At 42.3% G+C, this 15545-nt stretch overlaps 1 protein-coding gene across 2 annotated transcripts in view; it reads left to right on the top strand.

The window, feature by feature from the left end:
• Positions 1-15545, top strand: part of SGCD (sarcoglycan delta) — a 140398-nt gene that overhangs the window by 48452 nt on the left and 76401 nt on the right. For both annotated transcript variants that reach the window (XM_026063370.1, XM_026063371.1), the window contains exon 2: positions 10766-10867. In XM_026063370.1, the coding sequence (XP_025919155.1) occupies positions 10766-10867 (102 nt within the window). The remainder of the gene's footprint in view (positions 1-10765; positions 10868-15545) is intronic.

Raw genomic sequence — 15545 nt, 5'->3', positions numbered from 1 at the left:
TGCTGAAGTCTGGGTTTATCTCAGTTATCCATCGGCATCTAAAGAGTCACCTTGGAGGAGCTCTACAGCAACTGGGGAGAAGCACTTCCAGTGAGTGATTTGGGGGCGAGGTGGACTGAAATACTCCTTCCCGTCCACACTGCTTTTGGAAATACAGGAAATAACAGTAGAGGAGAGTAAATGAAGCAACTGAAAACGTGCATTCGCACTGTGATTGTCCTACCTTCGGCGGCTGATGTTGCCACAGCAGCAAGCGGAGAGTGCAGGTGCGGCACTGCTTGAGAAGGTCAGTGTCGCAGCGTCTCCTCCGCGGTGCCCCGCAGCCCGCCACCAGGCCGCTGTGATGGCACTGTCAACGTGCCTTGCACGAAAGGCCACAGCGCTGCGCCGCCTGTGCTTCTGCTTGTGTTTCTGATATCTTGAATGGTGGCATAGATCTTGAACAGGGATTAGAAAGCAGAGCGTTTTTGCATAAGTGTTATTTCTTGGCCCGGGCTGGGGCAAAGTGGCTCAGTGATTGGCCCCATTTTCAAGAGCTCGCCTTCAGGAACTCCTCTCGAGACCTGTTACGTCTCTTTTTCACATTGTCACTCCTTAACCCACCTGCATCATTGCTGGTCAGTGGGCATTGCTAAATACTGGGTTATTCAGAAAATCGTACTCTAGAACGTAAATCCAAAATGCAAGATGGATCCACAAAGAGAAAGAAAGAAAAAGGAAACTTTCTCCTTCCCCTTGGAAACTCCCTGAACAATGTAGAAATAAGTTGGTTCAGTTCAGCCTTGGAGGAGTGATGCCACAAAGGGTGTTTTGTCCAAGTTTCTTACAGTTAATTTTTTTTTCTTTCCCTTTTTCAGCATTAGACCATAATGTATAAAATCTGTTTCTGCAACCCCTTGAACTATGCAGGGAAAGTACGTGCTGATTTTATTGTTAAATTCCTGCATTATAAGAAGAGTACTTGTTCCTACTAGTATAAGAATCATTTTTTCCCTTCTGAGTGAGCACGAACTTCTGCAAGATGGGACTTTTCCCTTCTAATTAGCATAATTACGGTAATGAGCCTGACTAAAAAAAATGGAGAATTCAAGGGACACATTTCATAAGATATGAAACCTTGGTATCCCTATTGGAACAAAAAAGAGGAAAAACGCTCAAGAGAAAATGGGTCATTTTATGATGCTTCAGTGCCAAAGTGTTCTGTAACAGGGAACTGGGACGTGTGAATGGTAAATTTTGAACTCTTCCCTACTGTGTCAATCAAAAGGGAAATTATTACCCTAGAGAGGAATTCTGCATGTGATGGTTGTGTTGTAGTAACTATTTTGGGATTCATAATCATTTTCCCAATAGATCTGCTAATCCTTTTCTCTGTAGAAGTGTAGTCTCTGATGGGGTGACTTATTTCGTAGGAGTCATGGTTTTGTTGTGCTACCCACCATCACACTTTGAGCAAACTCACTAGGGGTTTCTGTTGAAAAGAGGTACCCTCTGCCCAAAGTAGTTCCAGCACATGCAGTAAATCCTGAACTGAGCTTTCTTCAAGCACTGGCTGAATGACTTGTTTGGTAATTATTCCAGCACTAATTTGGAATTGTTTTAAGGAATGGGGTTTAGTTGTAGTCAGTGGTAACTTGTTTGAAACAGTAAATTAAAAATCACATTTTATCCTGGCCTTCCTGCTTCTTAAGACTTTTTTGTAGCTTCCAYTAAAGTCAATGCATAAGTTTCTTTTGTCTTAAATGAAAGCTGCATAAGGCTCTTAAACTTCTAGTAAATGGCGTTGACTTCGGTGAACAGTCAGTCAATATGGAAGAACGGACAAAGGGGAGAGGTGCTACGGGATCATGCACATGACAGACATCCCTAATGCCACCGTGGCACGCAGAGGTGTCATGTTGTCTGAGCATTCATGATCGTGTCTGTTTTCTGTCCTGCTGTATCATTTTTTTCTCTCTGAGCTGCTAGGGACAAGCTGATTACTGTGACATTGAGATAGAGGGATAAATAGATATGTCTTATTAACCACATGTTAATATGTGTCATTTATTCTGATCTGGAGTAAGCTAGAGGAGTTATTTTAGGTAAGGGTTTCAGTGGTAGTGCTGGCAGCTGCTCGTTCCTGTCCCATGCCCCATTCACACCCTTGGCACGATTGCRTGTAAGGTCTTGGAGGACACTTCCTCACCGTCTGCCCCAGCTTGCCTTGGCGAGGAATAGGGTCTGAGCGTTTAGCCCGGCGCTCTGTGGGAAGCTTGTGAGACTGCCAGGAATAAAGTTTTTCTGCATTGCAATTCGTTGCTGTAACTGTGAGATGTCCTGTCTTTTCTTGTGCTCTCCTTGTTTCATCGCCTCTTCTCATCCTTTGCCTTTTTTTCCCATAGGCAATCAGAGGAACTCACAAAAACAGAAATTCTCCAACAGAGAAAAAGGGTTCTGAGCTTTGTGTAGACTTGATTTTGACTGAGTTTTACTGTTAGGGGAGGGACCTGCAGGCAATTTCCTCCTTTTGGGCATAATTCTTTGGTAAGTTAATATCCGCTTGAGTTTTTTGTGGTCATCACAATGACTTCAAACCTGTGGAAGGAAGTAAATAAAAGTGAGGGCCAGTATTTTCATAGCTTTTACAGCTTTAACRGTACCTTCTAGAAGTCATCATCAGGTGGGTGACTACTGCAGCTGGTCTTTGCTCATTGAGCTTCGCATTTCSCTATGACTGATTACTGCAGCACCAGACATTATGTAGAGATGTCTTCTCACAGACTGTCAAGAGCTTCTGGAGAGAGCCTTCTGGGAGTTAGTTTTTTCCATTTTCTTGCTAGTCTTGCAATTTATAATGTTGTTTTAGTGCACCAATTTGCTGCTAAGATTCTAGCTGTGCTTTATCTGCGTCTTCCTGCTTCCCTGGAGAGGGCATACATATGGTCCCATAGTGATGCAAGGTGTTTGGAGTCACCTTCCTTCACCCACTGATGTCTCAGCACAGCTATCCTACACTGTGATGATCACCATTAAATGGAAGCACTACCTGTTTCTCTGTAAGGTACATCTGAGGTCAATARGCAGTCAGAAGAGGGAGATTATTCCCATCAATGTTCAGGCTCTTCTGCTTTTAGGATCAGTTTGGATGCATGGTCTTTACAGAGTCAACTGCTCTGCTTCCTTCTGTGGACCCTCCTGACTCATCCGTCACATGCCAGCGGYGGTAATGATATCTCTGGTCTTGACACATACCCCATTGTCCAAATGCATCACCTTGTTTTAAGATCATGGCTTGTCATGTCTCCTGTTGCTGCAGAAGTGCTTTCCCTGGCATCACCTCTTCAGATGCCACCTGGCTGAGTGGCAGTCAGAGTGCCCAGTGCACATTAATAGAAGGTGAGGATTTGCACATGTTTATGAGTACACCTGTACCTCATGCAGATGCATGGGCTCCAGCAACASTGCAGTTTGCAGATATAAGTCTGCTCTGTATGCTCCCATTTGCTGTGAGAGTCAGAGTTGGTGATGGGCTGTTGGACCTCTCTCTGATTAGCAAGGATGTACTGCRGGCTGCAATCAAACATTTCAAAATGCGTTCAGGGAGAGTACAGCAAGAAGAGAAAGGAGAAATCATTTCTTCTTTCTAATCACACATTGCAATTTGATGGAATTCAGTGTTGGAAACTAAACATAAGAAACATTTGTTTGCTTTTTCTTCCATTGTCTTTACACTTTTCAGCATATAGTGATTTACTGCAAACTGTCTTGCAGTTTTTCTGCTATGAATGGTGTGTATGTGTGAGGTGTTTGGTGAACAGTCATTGGTAAATGACTGGCATTTCTCCATACTGCATTTCATTATTGGTAAAGGAGTAATGTGTTTCTCTACAGATAGCTGAAAAGTCTTTTTTTCCTTTACCTCAACAAGGTTCAAGCAAATTAGGAAGCAAACCACTCATGGACATGAGAACTAGCAGTGTGAGTCAAAACGTAAGCGTGTATCTGTACATAGAGCAATACAGTCATATGTCAAGTCAGTTAGTAAGACAGCGCTACACAGACTTGGTTTGCTCTACCGTTCACATGAACCTGAGCCCACATGTGGCCTGAGCTCTCAAAACAAGGTCTCTTACCTGTGTTAATCGCAGAGGCACAACCTGTCACACATTGTCCGCTTACTTGGGAGTTTATGTTGTTCTGGACTCTCCTGTGTAACCAGTCTTACTTTTACAAGGCTGAGACTACTGGCAGGTGTTTAGTTTCTCTTGACTTCTGTAGGGAAATTCTGCTGCTGATCCATAGCTAGAGACCTGTGTATTTCTTTAGATCACATATTAAGTGAAGAAATTGAGGGGAAGGAGGGAGAGCAGATCCTATTAGAGCAAGATGATGTTTGATACAATGAAGAACTGATAGTGATCTTTATCGGTATAGACCTTCCTTAAATCTGTGGAATATGGAAACCTTGGTCTCAAGTCAGAGGCAGAAGAATAGTACAGAAATTTTCCAGGTAGGGGAAAATGAACAAGTCACTTGCATTTGCTTTTTTCTCTTTCTTTTCTTCCCTAACTTTGGATGTATTGAGCTGTGTAATAACTTGCACGTATCTGGGAGCAAAGCAGAGCACAGCAATCATTAATACAAGCAATGATAATCAGGTGTTTGAGCCAACCGACATGAACAGTCTCCAAAGATAATTCTCTCCCGCAGGACATTACCAAACATAACTTCAGTTTATTCCTAGTAAAAAAGTGAATACTTCCCCTCCCATGCAGAGACAAAGCCTGCCGATAGTTTTGCTTCTGTAAGCTGAAAAGGGATGGAGGTGAAGGAAAAAACATGAGGAAACACCCTCCTCCTGTTCACAAAGCAGCCCAGAACATTGGCAGGTGAAGGAGGCTGGTGGTGGCCAGCAGGCAGCTGGAGGCTCTTGTGTTCCCCATCACTAGTGTCCCTGAAATCCTCAGTAAACAGCAAATTTGCCTTCTATGTTCAGAAATGCCAGAACAAACGAGAAGGTGCAAAGCAGCTGTGCGACTGAATTTAYTGTTTGTAAAGAACTGTGCATCCTGGCATGAAAGGCCACATTGAATAAGTGTTGTTATCGCCGCTTTGTTTTTTGACTAGCTTAAACTGTGGCACAAGCCAGCCTGATTTTATAAACCYGCAATGGATGGCAGACTCCCTACAAGCGATATTGCTCTTCCCAAGCAGTAGCAGTGCTGAACCGGGAGCAGTGCCCCTTGTTTGAGCGCACGGTTTGCAAAGCTGCAGCGCTGGGCTTGGCTCGGGGTTGTGCCTCAAGCTCTGCCTCTCCATCGATGTGTCAATCAACAAGCAGCTTGGGTGAGAAGGATGGTTCAGTGCTTTGGTGGGAACCTATGGATTTGCTCCTGGCTCCGCCAGTGGAGAATGTCTCTTGTACTCCTTGGGCATCCACTTCGCCATCCTTTAAAAAGGCATATTGATGACCCCCTGCATTGCAGCAGGAGCTAAGAAACTGACTTTCACCCTTAAGCACTTCAGGACCCAGAAGGGAAAAGGTGCAGAAAAGGGAAGGTCTTGTGTGTTCACGTACCTAGGAGAAGAGTTTGCGAGGGCAGCTATGCCTTCTGGTCAGAAGCTGGCAGTAGCTGGACACACTTCTGCACCTCCGAAAATTACCCCGTTACTATGTGAACGCCATCYGGATTGGTGTGGTATCCAGGTATCCACCACAGCAATTAGATGTCTCTAGCTATGTTGGCCACTGTGCAATATTTTCTTATTCTGCTAACTTAATCTCTCTGCTACCAGCCATATAATAAAAAACAAAGTATAAAATAACCCATAGCTTTTAAAAGGGGAGGCAAAAAAAGCTAGACTTTATCTACGCGTACAGCCACAATGCCAACCACGGTAGGCAGAGAGGAACCTCAGTGTTGGGACTGCAGCGATATTGAGCTGTTCCCCTAACACTAGCACCATCATTTGTAATTGGATGTTAAACTGAGTTCCTTTTCAAGCTAATAAAAAGAAAAAATCCTTTCTCATCCAGCAACACCAAAATGACATTTATGTTATTGAGGATTTTACCATGGCTGTCCCATTTTAACACAGAGCAGTCAGCAGTAGCACATAAATTTTTATGCTCACCCCATTACAAGGTGTTGTATAAGAAGAAAGGTGGCTTGGATGATAAAATTGATGTGAAAGTTTTCACCATGCTCTACCAAAGAGCTGAATAATTCAAAGCAGGTGGTAATGGGAAGTTCCCAACTCAGTGCCTCCTGTTTTCCACAGGTTAGACTGGAAGCTTTCACAAAGCTAGCTTCTGCCTGCAAAAGAAAGTCATCTGTTCTCAGTTTAGGAAGCTACTATTAAAAAAGAAAGAAAAGGAGAACCAAATAGTGTCAGATACCACTGCATCAAATAATCAGTACCGCATTGTTTTTTCTTATTCACAAGCAACAGAATGGTAGATATGGATAGATACCAATCACAGACACAATGTTGATTAAAAAAAATCATGGTCTCTGTCACTCTGGCCAGCTTCCTGTTATATTATATAGGTCAGGGTCCATGAAATTTCACAGGACTGGATCTATATATATTCTGTGTAACAAAGTATGACATTTAGGTGTTATTAAACCACGTAATTTAGGGACGGTGAAGATTCTTTGTCCAAAACAACCTATGAGGTGGTCTTTCCCAGAACCGTTTCTCTCTACTATATGTGTATTTTGGTATCTTTATATCATTCTGCCAGCTGCTTGATTCTTTTCTCATGGAAAATAATAAATGAATGTGCTTTAATAATGATTGTGCTGTTGCGCACCAGGGATTCCCTTTAACTTTAAACTCCAGTTGCAACCTGTGCATGTTTTTGCCCTGATGACCCAGAATGCCACTATGAAAAGCTGTCAGCTTTAATCATGAGTAACATGAGCAGCAGAGAGCTAATTGTGGTCAGAGTGAGTGCTAAGCATTGCATCCTGATCCTAAACACCAGGGAAGTCAAGAGGTGGTCAAGAGGTACCTGGTGGGCGCAGGTTTTATTGGATTTGACAGCCACAGGAGGAGGGAGCGGTGAGTGAGGGTCAGAGTAAGAATATCAGAGTTTGAGAAGAGTAGCATGGTGAAGCATCTCTTTTTATCTGACCCAGTGGTTTTGTAAGAGCATACACCTGCTCATATGATACAAATCAATTATGTTCTTCATGTTTTGGTTGTAGAACGTTGTTCCTGTGGACGTGGCCTGGTGTGTCTTTTCAGAGGCATAGAACTTGCTGTATGTGAAATATATGGTCCATATGCATGTTTTTCACATCTAAAAATCTTGTAGGGGCCACATGGGAGACAGAGGATGAAGAAGAGAAAGGAAGAGAAACATGCAAGGGAAGAGAAAAGTGGAACACCGGATCTGTGTTAATAATCAGGATAGAAAATAATTAGGAGCCATTGAAATTGCTGGCTGGTTTGCCAAAGCCTCAGGGGCAGCTTGATAGGTCCCTTTATGCATTTCTCCCTATGTTACTAGTAGAGCACTTCCCCACTTCAGCTCAGGAGTGAGTCCTGGAAATCGTTAGGATTTTGTATCCCTGGAGGTGGCTGCTGTTGCAGCTGTACATGGCATATACCAGCTCGCATGACCTGCAACTTTTCCTAATGAAGCCAGAGACGAGCCTGCAGTGTGAAACCCCTCAGGGCTTGTAACCTTACTGAAATATCTATTTTGGGAAAGATTTTGTAGAGCTTTTTTAGCAGTGCAAAAGCCCCATTTTCAACATGTGAGGGTCTGCAGATAGCTGTAATAATTCCTGCTCACTCAAAATAGCAAAGCATACCACTATCAAAATGTAATCTGAGCTCTTTGGTGCATAATCATATTTTGCTCATTTTCCTTCATACTGTTKCTTGAAATAAATGAACCCCCTACTGTGCCACAACCAACCCAGAATTAATAAGCCAGTATTTTACACCTGGGACAAGGAATGTAGCAACTGGCACTTTATGACCCATCTCTTATTCCCCTCCGTTCAACACTCAATACCATTCTCAGCATATGTCTCTGTTTAAAGTTTACTTACAGCTTTCATTTCAAAATGATATGACAGCATTCATTTCATCATCCAACACTCCCGAGCCTGCCTTTGTTCATAAGACACCACGTTCTGGCAAAAACGATCTTTGCTTGGCAGAATCCAACACTTGGAGTGATATTTCTTGGGACTGAGGAACCTCTGGCAAATGACCGCTGTCACTGCTGACACGTGCTGTTTCTTTGATTTTTATCCCTCTAGAAGCATGTTTTTTCCCACACCTTTTGGCAGTAATGCATACAAATGCGTCTGGGTTAGCCATTCCCCGTTAGTGACAGTGATTACTCTTGCGGTGCTGGCTGTGCACCCATAAAGGGAGGAGGAGGGAGTAGACAGCCATGTTTTACTTTTTGCAGTTGGATTAGAAAATATGCGAGATGTATGTCCAAATATACATGGCTTTGTTGGATTTTTTAGGTCTTCTCGTGGTCTCTCTAGGGCTTCTACCCAAGCACATACCTCTTTCCTCTTAAACCTCTGAAACTGCTGCTATTTAGGCTCTGAAGTGGCTCTTTTGATGTGGACCTCTGTATTTAAGGACATGTGTAGCAGTACTGAGAAGGAGGCAGCCCAGACCCTCTCAAGGTGTTCCTAAGTTGCATGGTGAGGTGCCATGGAGGCCATCTGTTATATCCATATTTATAGCTCAGTTGTTCCTCTTCTAAGTTGCTCCTCCTGCCATGCTGTGGCCTGCAAGCTCCTTGGTTTCAGTGTCTCTCCTGACTGCAGCATGACTCCTGCTGCCATCAGTGCTCACATGCATGTCTCCTCATTCCCACCGCCTCCCCACGCCGAGCTCCTGCTATTGTCAATTTTGTGATTATTGCATCCAGCCCTGTCTTAGAAGCCTGAGGCATTGTATAGCATCATCCTTCTGCTTTTCCTAGCCTAGAAAAATGGGACAAAACCAAGGATCTCTTTGGAGATTGCCGTGTCTGTTCTTGATTACCTGACGCATGGTCATTTCCCAGTCTTAATTTATATACATGGAGACATAGATCTTGTTAATGTCAGTCTCTGTAATCCTAGTGACATCAATCAAACTTATGCTAAAAGGTATTCTCTAGACCTTCTGTTTCTTGGCAAACAAAGCAACCTACCTCACTCCTTGCAGACTTTCAGAATGATTCTGAATGTTAGAAATAAAACCTTGCATTTTAATGTGTTTATTGATAATACATTTATCTTTTGCAATTTCCCCACCACCACTTTTCTTCCACGTACATGCCGTTGTAAGTAATTGTAATCTAAATGAGCCTAAACCCTCATCTTAGTAAAAGTTATGACTTTCTCTCACAAGCTAAAGGTGAAATATTTTTAGTTGAGCCCTATTCTACTCTGTGGCAGTGTATCCATATACCTGTCTTATTGCATAAAGACCATAAGAAAAATGCGTACAAAATTTTGACATATATTTTGTTTGCTATTATAGTTTGTCAGATGTTTCATTACACCTTGGACACACATAACTAAACAATTTCTGAAGAAAATGGACTATTTGCAGTCGTCTGCTGGCGGCCTGCAGCCAACACTTCACACCATTTGTCAAGAAGATTTTTCACAGCAGAGTGCGGGGAGCAGTGGGCACCGTGCACGTGTCGGCTGAGTGGGCTGGCAGCCGGGGAGCCTGATGCAGTGCCGGGCAGGAGGGAAGAGGAGGATCGAGAGCTGCAAATATGAAATCTTAATGAGGAGAGGAGAGAAATCTGTCCCCAAATGTCTCATCCCTGGGACTTTGCAATGCTTATTTGAAAGGCAGGAGAATGGTTTGGCAGATGCAAATATTTTGGACATAGAGATCCAGATTAGTTGGATTCCCAGCTCCCTCACCCTCCATCACTGCTTGCCCTTCGTAATGCCCATGCTGGATCTGCCAAAACACAAGTGTGACGTGCCACCCTCGTGACCGGCTGTGCTGTGCCGCGCGCGGTCCAGGCGAGGAGCAGAGCGAGGCCCCGCTCCCGAGCTGGTCATCGCTGGACTTAGCCCAGGATAGACAAGCAGTCAATTGAAAGCATACTCCTGTCACTTAGTTATTTCTCCCACAGCAAATATTTCCATAAACGTGGCTTCTGAAAGAGCTATGGTGTGTCTTACAATATCAGAAGCACACGATGCCTTTGAGAATTGCAACTACTCAGCAGCTGTCTGCATCTTTTTGCCTGCCCTTTTCTTCGTAATGGCCGATAACCCTAGAGAAGCCACCCCAGAGAGTCCATGCCTCTCCGCTGGGCAGAGATTCCCCAAATGGCAGAGGTCCAGCTCCATGCCACGTTTTATTGAAATACTCCTACCTAACCAAAGCTTTTTTTGTCAGTGCAGTAAAATTAATCACATATTCTCTATATGGATTTGTTATGAATGAGCAGGTATATTAATGTACAGCCACACGGTGAATATTACAGTGAATAGTTTCCTGTTAACTCAGAACATTGCTGTGTCTCTTTGAGCAGAGATGACTAGCTTAAAAGAACATCTTTCATCTGTGTAAGTGGTTTACTGGGGGGCATTGCAGATTGCTCTCAATAGAATTTTCTCACGGAAACAGAGCTAAAAGGATAACACAAGTAATTGCATTCTCTAGTGCCTCCCAGTGCTTTACATGTTCTTCTTTGCAGAGAAAAAAATCTTTCCATTATTAGAAGCCTGGTGTATTTAGTAATCGTGACTAATGGGGTCACTTCTTTTTGTCCATGTTTCAGGATGGAATGGGGAACCTGAGAATCACGGACAAGGGTCTAAAGCTAGAAGGAGATTCAGAATTCTTGAAACCTCTCTACGCCAAAGAAATCCGGTCGAGACCAGTAAGTTATGGGGAAAGGGGAAAGAATAATCACATTTCTGTAGTCCTAACTACAAAAAAACACAAAGTGGCAGGGTGATGTGGTTGTTGGATAAATTATGTCATTCACTCTGTACAAATGTTATGTAGGGGATAAGACAGTGGGTGTCCTTTGGGTACTTCATCCAGGTACTATATCCTCTGGGCAGTTGCGAGGTGGATGTACGTGGATTGTGTCTGTGTAAACCACAGATAAAATGCTTCCAAGTCTTTTTGTATCCTTTTGAGATAAATCATAAACAATCTTCATCTGAAATTAGTATTTTTTTCTAGGTATAGGGGGTTGCAGGCAGTTGTGAAATCCAGTCTGCATTTTAGTGGTCCTCTGTTTTGCAGTGAGCAGACAGGTGATACCTTGGCACAAGGGCCTGATCTGTCTGCTGGCACAATAAGCAGATTATGTGCTCAGTCCTATTTCGTGTTGTGTTTTAAAATTATGTGCAGTTAAAATTCAAAGCTGCTAGGAGGGACTGCTTGACAAAAGTGGCAAGAATGTTAACAACTGAAAATGAGAAAGAACCCAAGTGTGATTGAAATAGCATTTTCATAGTAATATTTCATTGACTGTCAATGCCTTTTGTTCTTTCTAATGCAATCCTGTTTGTCCTGAGCAGCTTTAAAATAGCTGAAAAGATTGTGTATAGTTTCCAGGATTCTTCACAGAATATGTCATCTATCTTATTTCCTGATCTGAAGTGTTAATTTGAGTCAGATACCAACCTTCCATGTTGATAACAATGGTATATAGCTAATTAAACAAAGTTAACATCCCTTTATCTCAGCGTTTCAGTGGTCTTGAAGAAATTGGAACTTGTAGCATAATCAACACAATATCCAATACACTATCTGATTTAATTATTGAAGGTTGTAACCTCTGTAAGATGGCTGTGAATTGATTTGAACAAGCATAATCATTTAGGAAGAAAAGTTAGTGAGAAAACGTTCATACCAATAAATAATTTCATCTCTGAATTGAAAGCCAACTGTAGAACCTTGTATGGCCTATACTTTGTAGCATAAGGTGTGTGAAAAAGTGCAACCCACAGTTTGATAAATAGACTGAAGAATTGCTACTATGTGACTATGAAACTAGTTTCCACACCATTGACAGTTTAACGAATGTGAGGAACATGAACCATGAGKTAAGGCCTGTTGTAGGCTCCTTGCTTTATCCCTCCTCCAGGACTGGTATTATTTTTGCTGTTACCCAGAGAAGGATCTAGCTGCAAGCCAGAAGGCCTGATCTACAACCTTATGAGTCAGAGTCTTTCTGTTGACTTCAGTAGATGAGGCCTCGAGACTGTATTGAACTATATGCCTTGCGTACAGTTTCTCCAGCTTCTCAGTGGCCTGAAATGGGAAGAGCCTGTGCTGGGTTGCAGAGCTCTCATAATGCTGCAGTTACTAGAGGGYTGGTAGCTACAGGTGCAATCCTGCTGATTTCAGTAAATTTTTACTTTCTTGTTCTATGCATGAAATAGTTGCAGTCAGTCAGAGGATGATACTTTTGGAATATTTGCAAATATTATTGAATAACYGAAGCTGCGTTTTTTAAAGAACACTAGTGTGACCAGCCAGACTACTGTCTTACTAGTGGTTCCTGAGCTTGATGAATACTGTTAAAACAAAGTGCCATACTCAGTAATACAGACAAACATCCATACTAATTCCATAATAATCTTCTCTCGGTTTTCAGAAGAGCATAATGTGGCTTTAAATATGCACAGTGTAACAGAAACGATATGAAAAATAATAGTAAAGAGCAATCYAGAAATATGCTGACGTATAATATTTTTCTTATATCTAATTGTACAACCTATGAGTTGTGTACAGTAATAGATAATGGTTTTATTTAAAGCTCGGAAGGTTTTCAGTTGCTGTTTATGTATAGCAGATTTTCAGGAAAAAGCAAATTTAATTTCAGTGTCGTTCCATTTAGTAGATGAAGTGACGCAGTAAACTCTGTGGCGTTGGTGCTGTGTGGAAAGCGCAGGGGTAGTAGCATCGCCTTTTGTGACCGTGGCAGCAGTCCCGCGGCCTCGGTTTTGCCACCTGTGCCACTTGCACGTGTCAGCTGTGCAGCTCCCCACACTGTGCAGTCCCTGGGGAAATCTCTCCCAAGCACATTTGAATAATACATGAAAGCCCAAATTCATCACTGATGCCTTTCCTTCTCTGCTGCWTCTCTAAATCCTAAGAAAAAGGTAATTAAAAGTACACACAGACTCACTTTCTTAGGAACTGTACCTTCAGGTTTAAAGACAGYTTGGGATTTCCTCTTCAAAGTGCATTCCTTTTTCAAATTAACCCCTTTTGGCAGSAAGGGAAGACCAAGGCTTAGACAGGAGGAAAACCCCTCAAGTGTCATTTCAAGAGTCCATGGCTGCAGGGGAACCTCTGAGCTTTCGTAATTTATGCCTTAAAGAGCTTTCATTAGGTACTACCTCCTTTATCACCTTCTGGAGGAAGGAGCTGCRTTTAGCTCGAGCTCTTTTTGGAAGGCAACTCATTGTAACTGCAATTACGACCAAGAACAGATCGTGTTGTACTGTGGCATGTGATTCTTGACAACTCAACAAAGACATGTTTCTGGACTTTCTCTCAAATACATTAGCAGAAGGATGATGCTGGAAGTGGTTCAGTCACATACAGGAGAAGCGGCCATGAAAATCACAGACAATTCTTCAAATGGCTTTTAAAAGTTGTTTCCAGCCAATTTCATTTTGTATCTCTGCTGCCTCTGGTCTCAGGAATTAAACCATCTGGGCTCTCTTTCCTTTTCCCTCATCCACTGAAGAATGAACTCCCAAATCCCTTTCTGTTCATATCACAAAGGTCTCTCTTCCTGTTGTTTCCCACACTAGTCCTGGCCCGACGATACTCGGTTTGTAGTGCATCCTGGATTAGCAGCCTATTTGTAAGCATCGGAGCTTGTAAATAAACATAACCTTGTTAGCGCATGAGCCTAAGGATTGTCTAGAGTAATGAATGCTAACTAGCGGTAGCAGAGTTTGCACCTTGTAGTCTTGTTTCAAAGAAATGTGATAGTTGCATTCAGTTCTCCAGAAGTGATGAGAGCATCTTAAACTCCCAGCTGAACATATTGCACACTAAACATTATTTTCCATGCCACTTGCATGGAACATGAGCATCTTGCTGCCTTTAATTAAGAAGTTAACTGGACCATGAAGTATTGCTTGCGTAAATAAAAGTGATTTGTACTTAGTCAAGAAGGTGCATTAGGAATCCTTGCGCTTCTTTACTTGCACATAAATTATGGAGATTATTAAAAATTGGAAGGGTCATCTATAAACCCATCTGTAGCTCAGCTGCACTGTCACTCTCAAAATGTAACTGTCTTTCTAACTGTTGTAATTTATGGCGGACAATCGTGTGAACCATCTGCCTGCTTATAAATCAGACAAACTTTGACTAAAAGTTGCATGTAGCAGCACAAATTGTTAATTTGATATGCTGGAAAGCAATMGTAACAGTTTTGTGGTCTTCAGTCTTCATTGACTTAATTTGAATGGAGATTTAAAAATGGAAATTTTCCTGCCTCTGTTGAGAATAGCTGCTAACAAGCAGGTTCCTTCAAACTTACTCTAAGCACAGGTTTAGCTTTCTTCCATGCAATTGCTTTGTGTTGAAGTTTGCCACATCCAGGTCTATAAGCAGCACAGAAAAGAAAGGGCAGAAAATACACTATGTGTATTTTCTATTCCAATAACAATAGAAATAAAATCGTGTGCTGAGGTTATACAGTAGTATCAAGGGAATTATTCCGCTGGGTAAGTGTGCAACAACTGATGAGATGATAATCTCAGCATTAGGACACAGAGAAAGATATTGCCATGATAGCGTTAGGATGTTTTTGCCCTTTCAATGTTCATTTCAAGTGAATAGATAGAAATTTAAGCCTCAGTTTACAAATGTTTACACCTGGGCTTAAATTTTCTTACCTTGTATCCTTTTAAAGGTGACATGATCACTCTTTAGCAAAGTGGATTTGCCCGATCAAGATACTTTGCAGTAGAAAACTCTGGACTGGGACCATGCCCTTTCGTCTCTTGGCAGACTGTCGTAGCGGTGGGTACATCTGGGAACACCCGTCGCGTTGTGGGCACAAACCTTTCTTGCCTCTCCTCTGCTAACTGAGGGWACTCAAAGTTATTCTTTTGCTGCACAGGTATAAATGATGGCAAAATTCACTGAGCAGATTTTGAGGAGGAGATTTTAAACCCCTTTAAAAAAAAGAGATTTATTAGTGTATTGTGCCAGTTTTATCTTGAAGTTCTACTTCTTATTGTTTGTAATCAACTAAACAAAAACAATTTAAAAGAGGAATGCTGTATGTCCAAAAAAATCCTTGAGGCAAAATGCAGTGTCTTTTTTATTTTCCTTTTTTTGGGGTGATGTTAGAGGTCCCAGTTCTGCTCACTGTGGGAAACACCTCGGGATCGGGTCATGCAGGCGCCACTGAGAACAGTGTGCTTGTTCAGAGCTGTGGAGCAAACCCTTCTCATCTGCAGCCATAGGAAATAACTAGTGACTACGGTGGAGAAGGGATTGGGCCCATCATAATACTTGACTGTGATTCTACAAGGACATCTGTTTGGCCTAAAAATTTCGCAGTTGCA

This window comes from Apteryx rowi, unplaced genomic scaffold (genome assembly GCF_003343035.1).
Source record: "Apteryx rowi isolate R43461 unplaced genomic scaffold, aptRow1 scaffold_2, whole genome shotgun sequence".
In the NCBI taxonomy this organism is placed as follows: domain Eukaryota; kingdom Metazoa; phylum Chordata; class Aves; order Apterygiformes; family Apterygidae; genus Apteryx; species Apteryx rowi.
The sequence above is the reverse complement of the archived record's forward strand: the minus strand, read 5'-3'. Positions and strand labels throughout refer to the sequence as shown.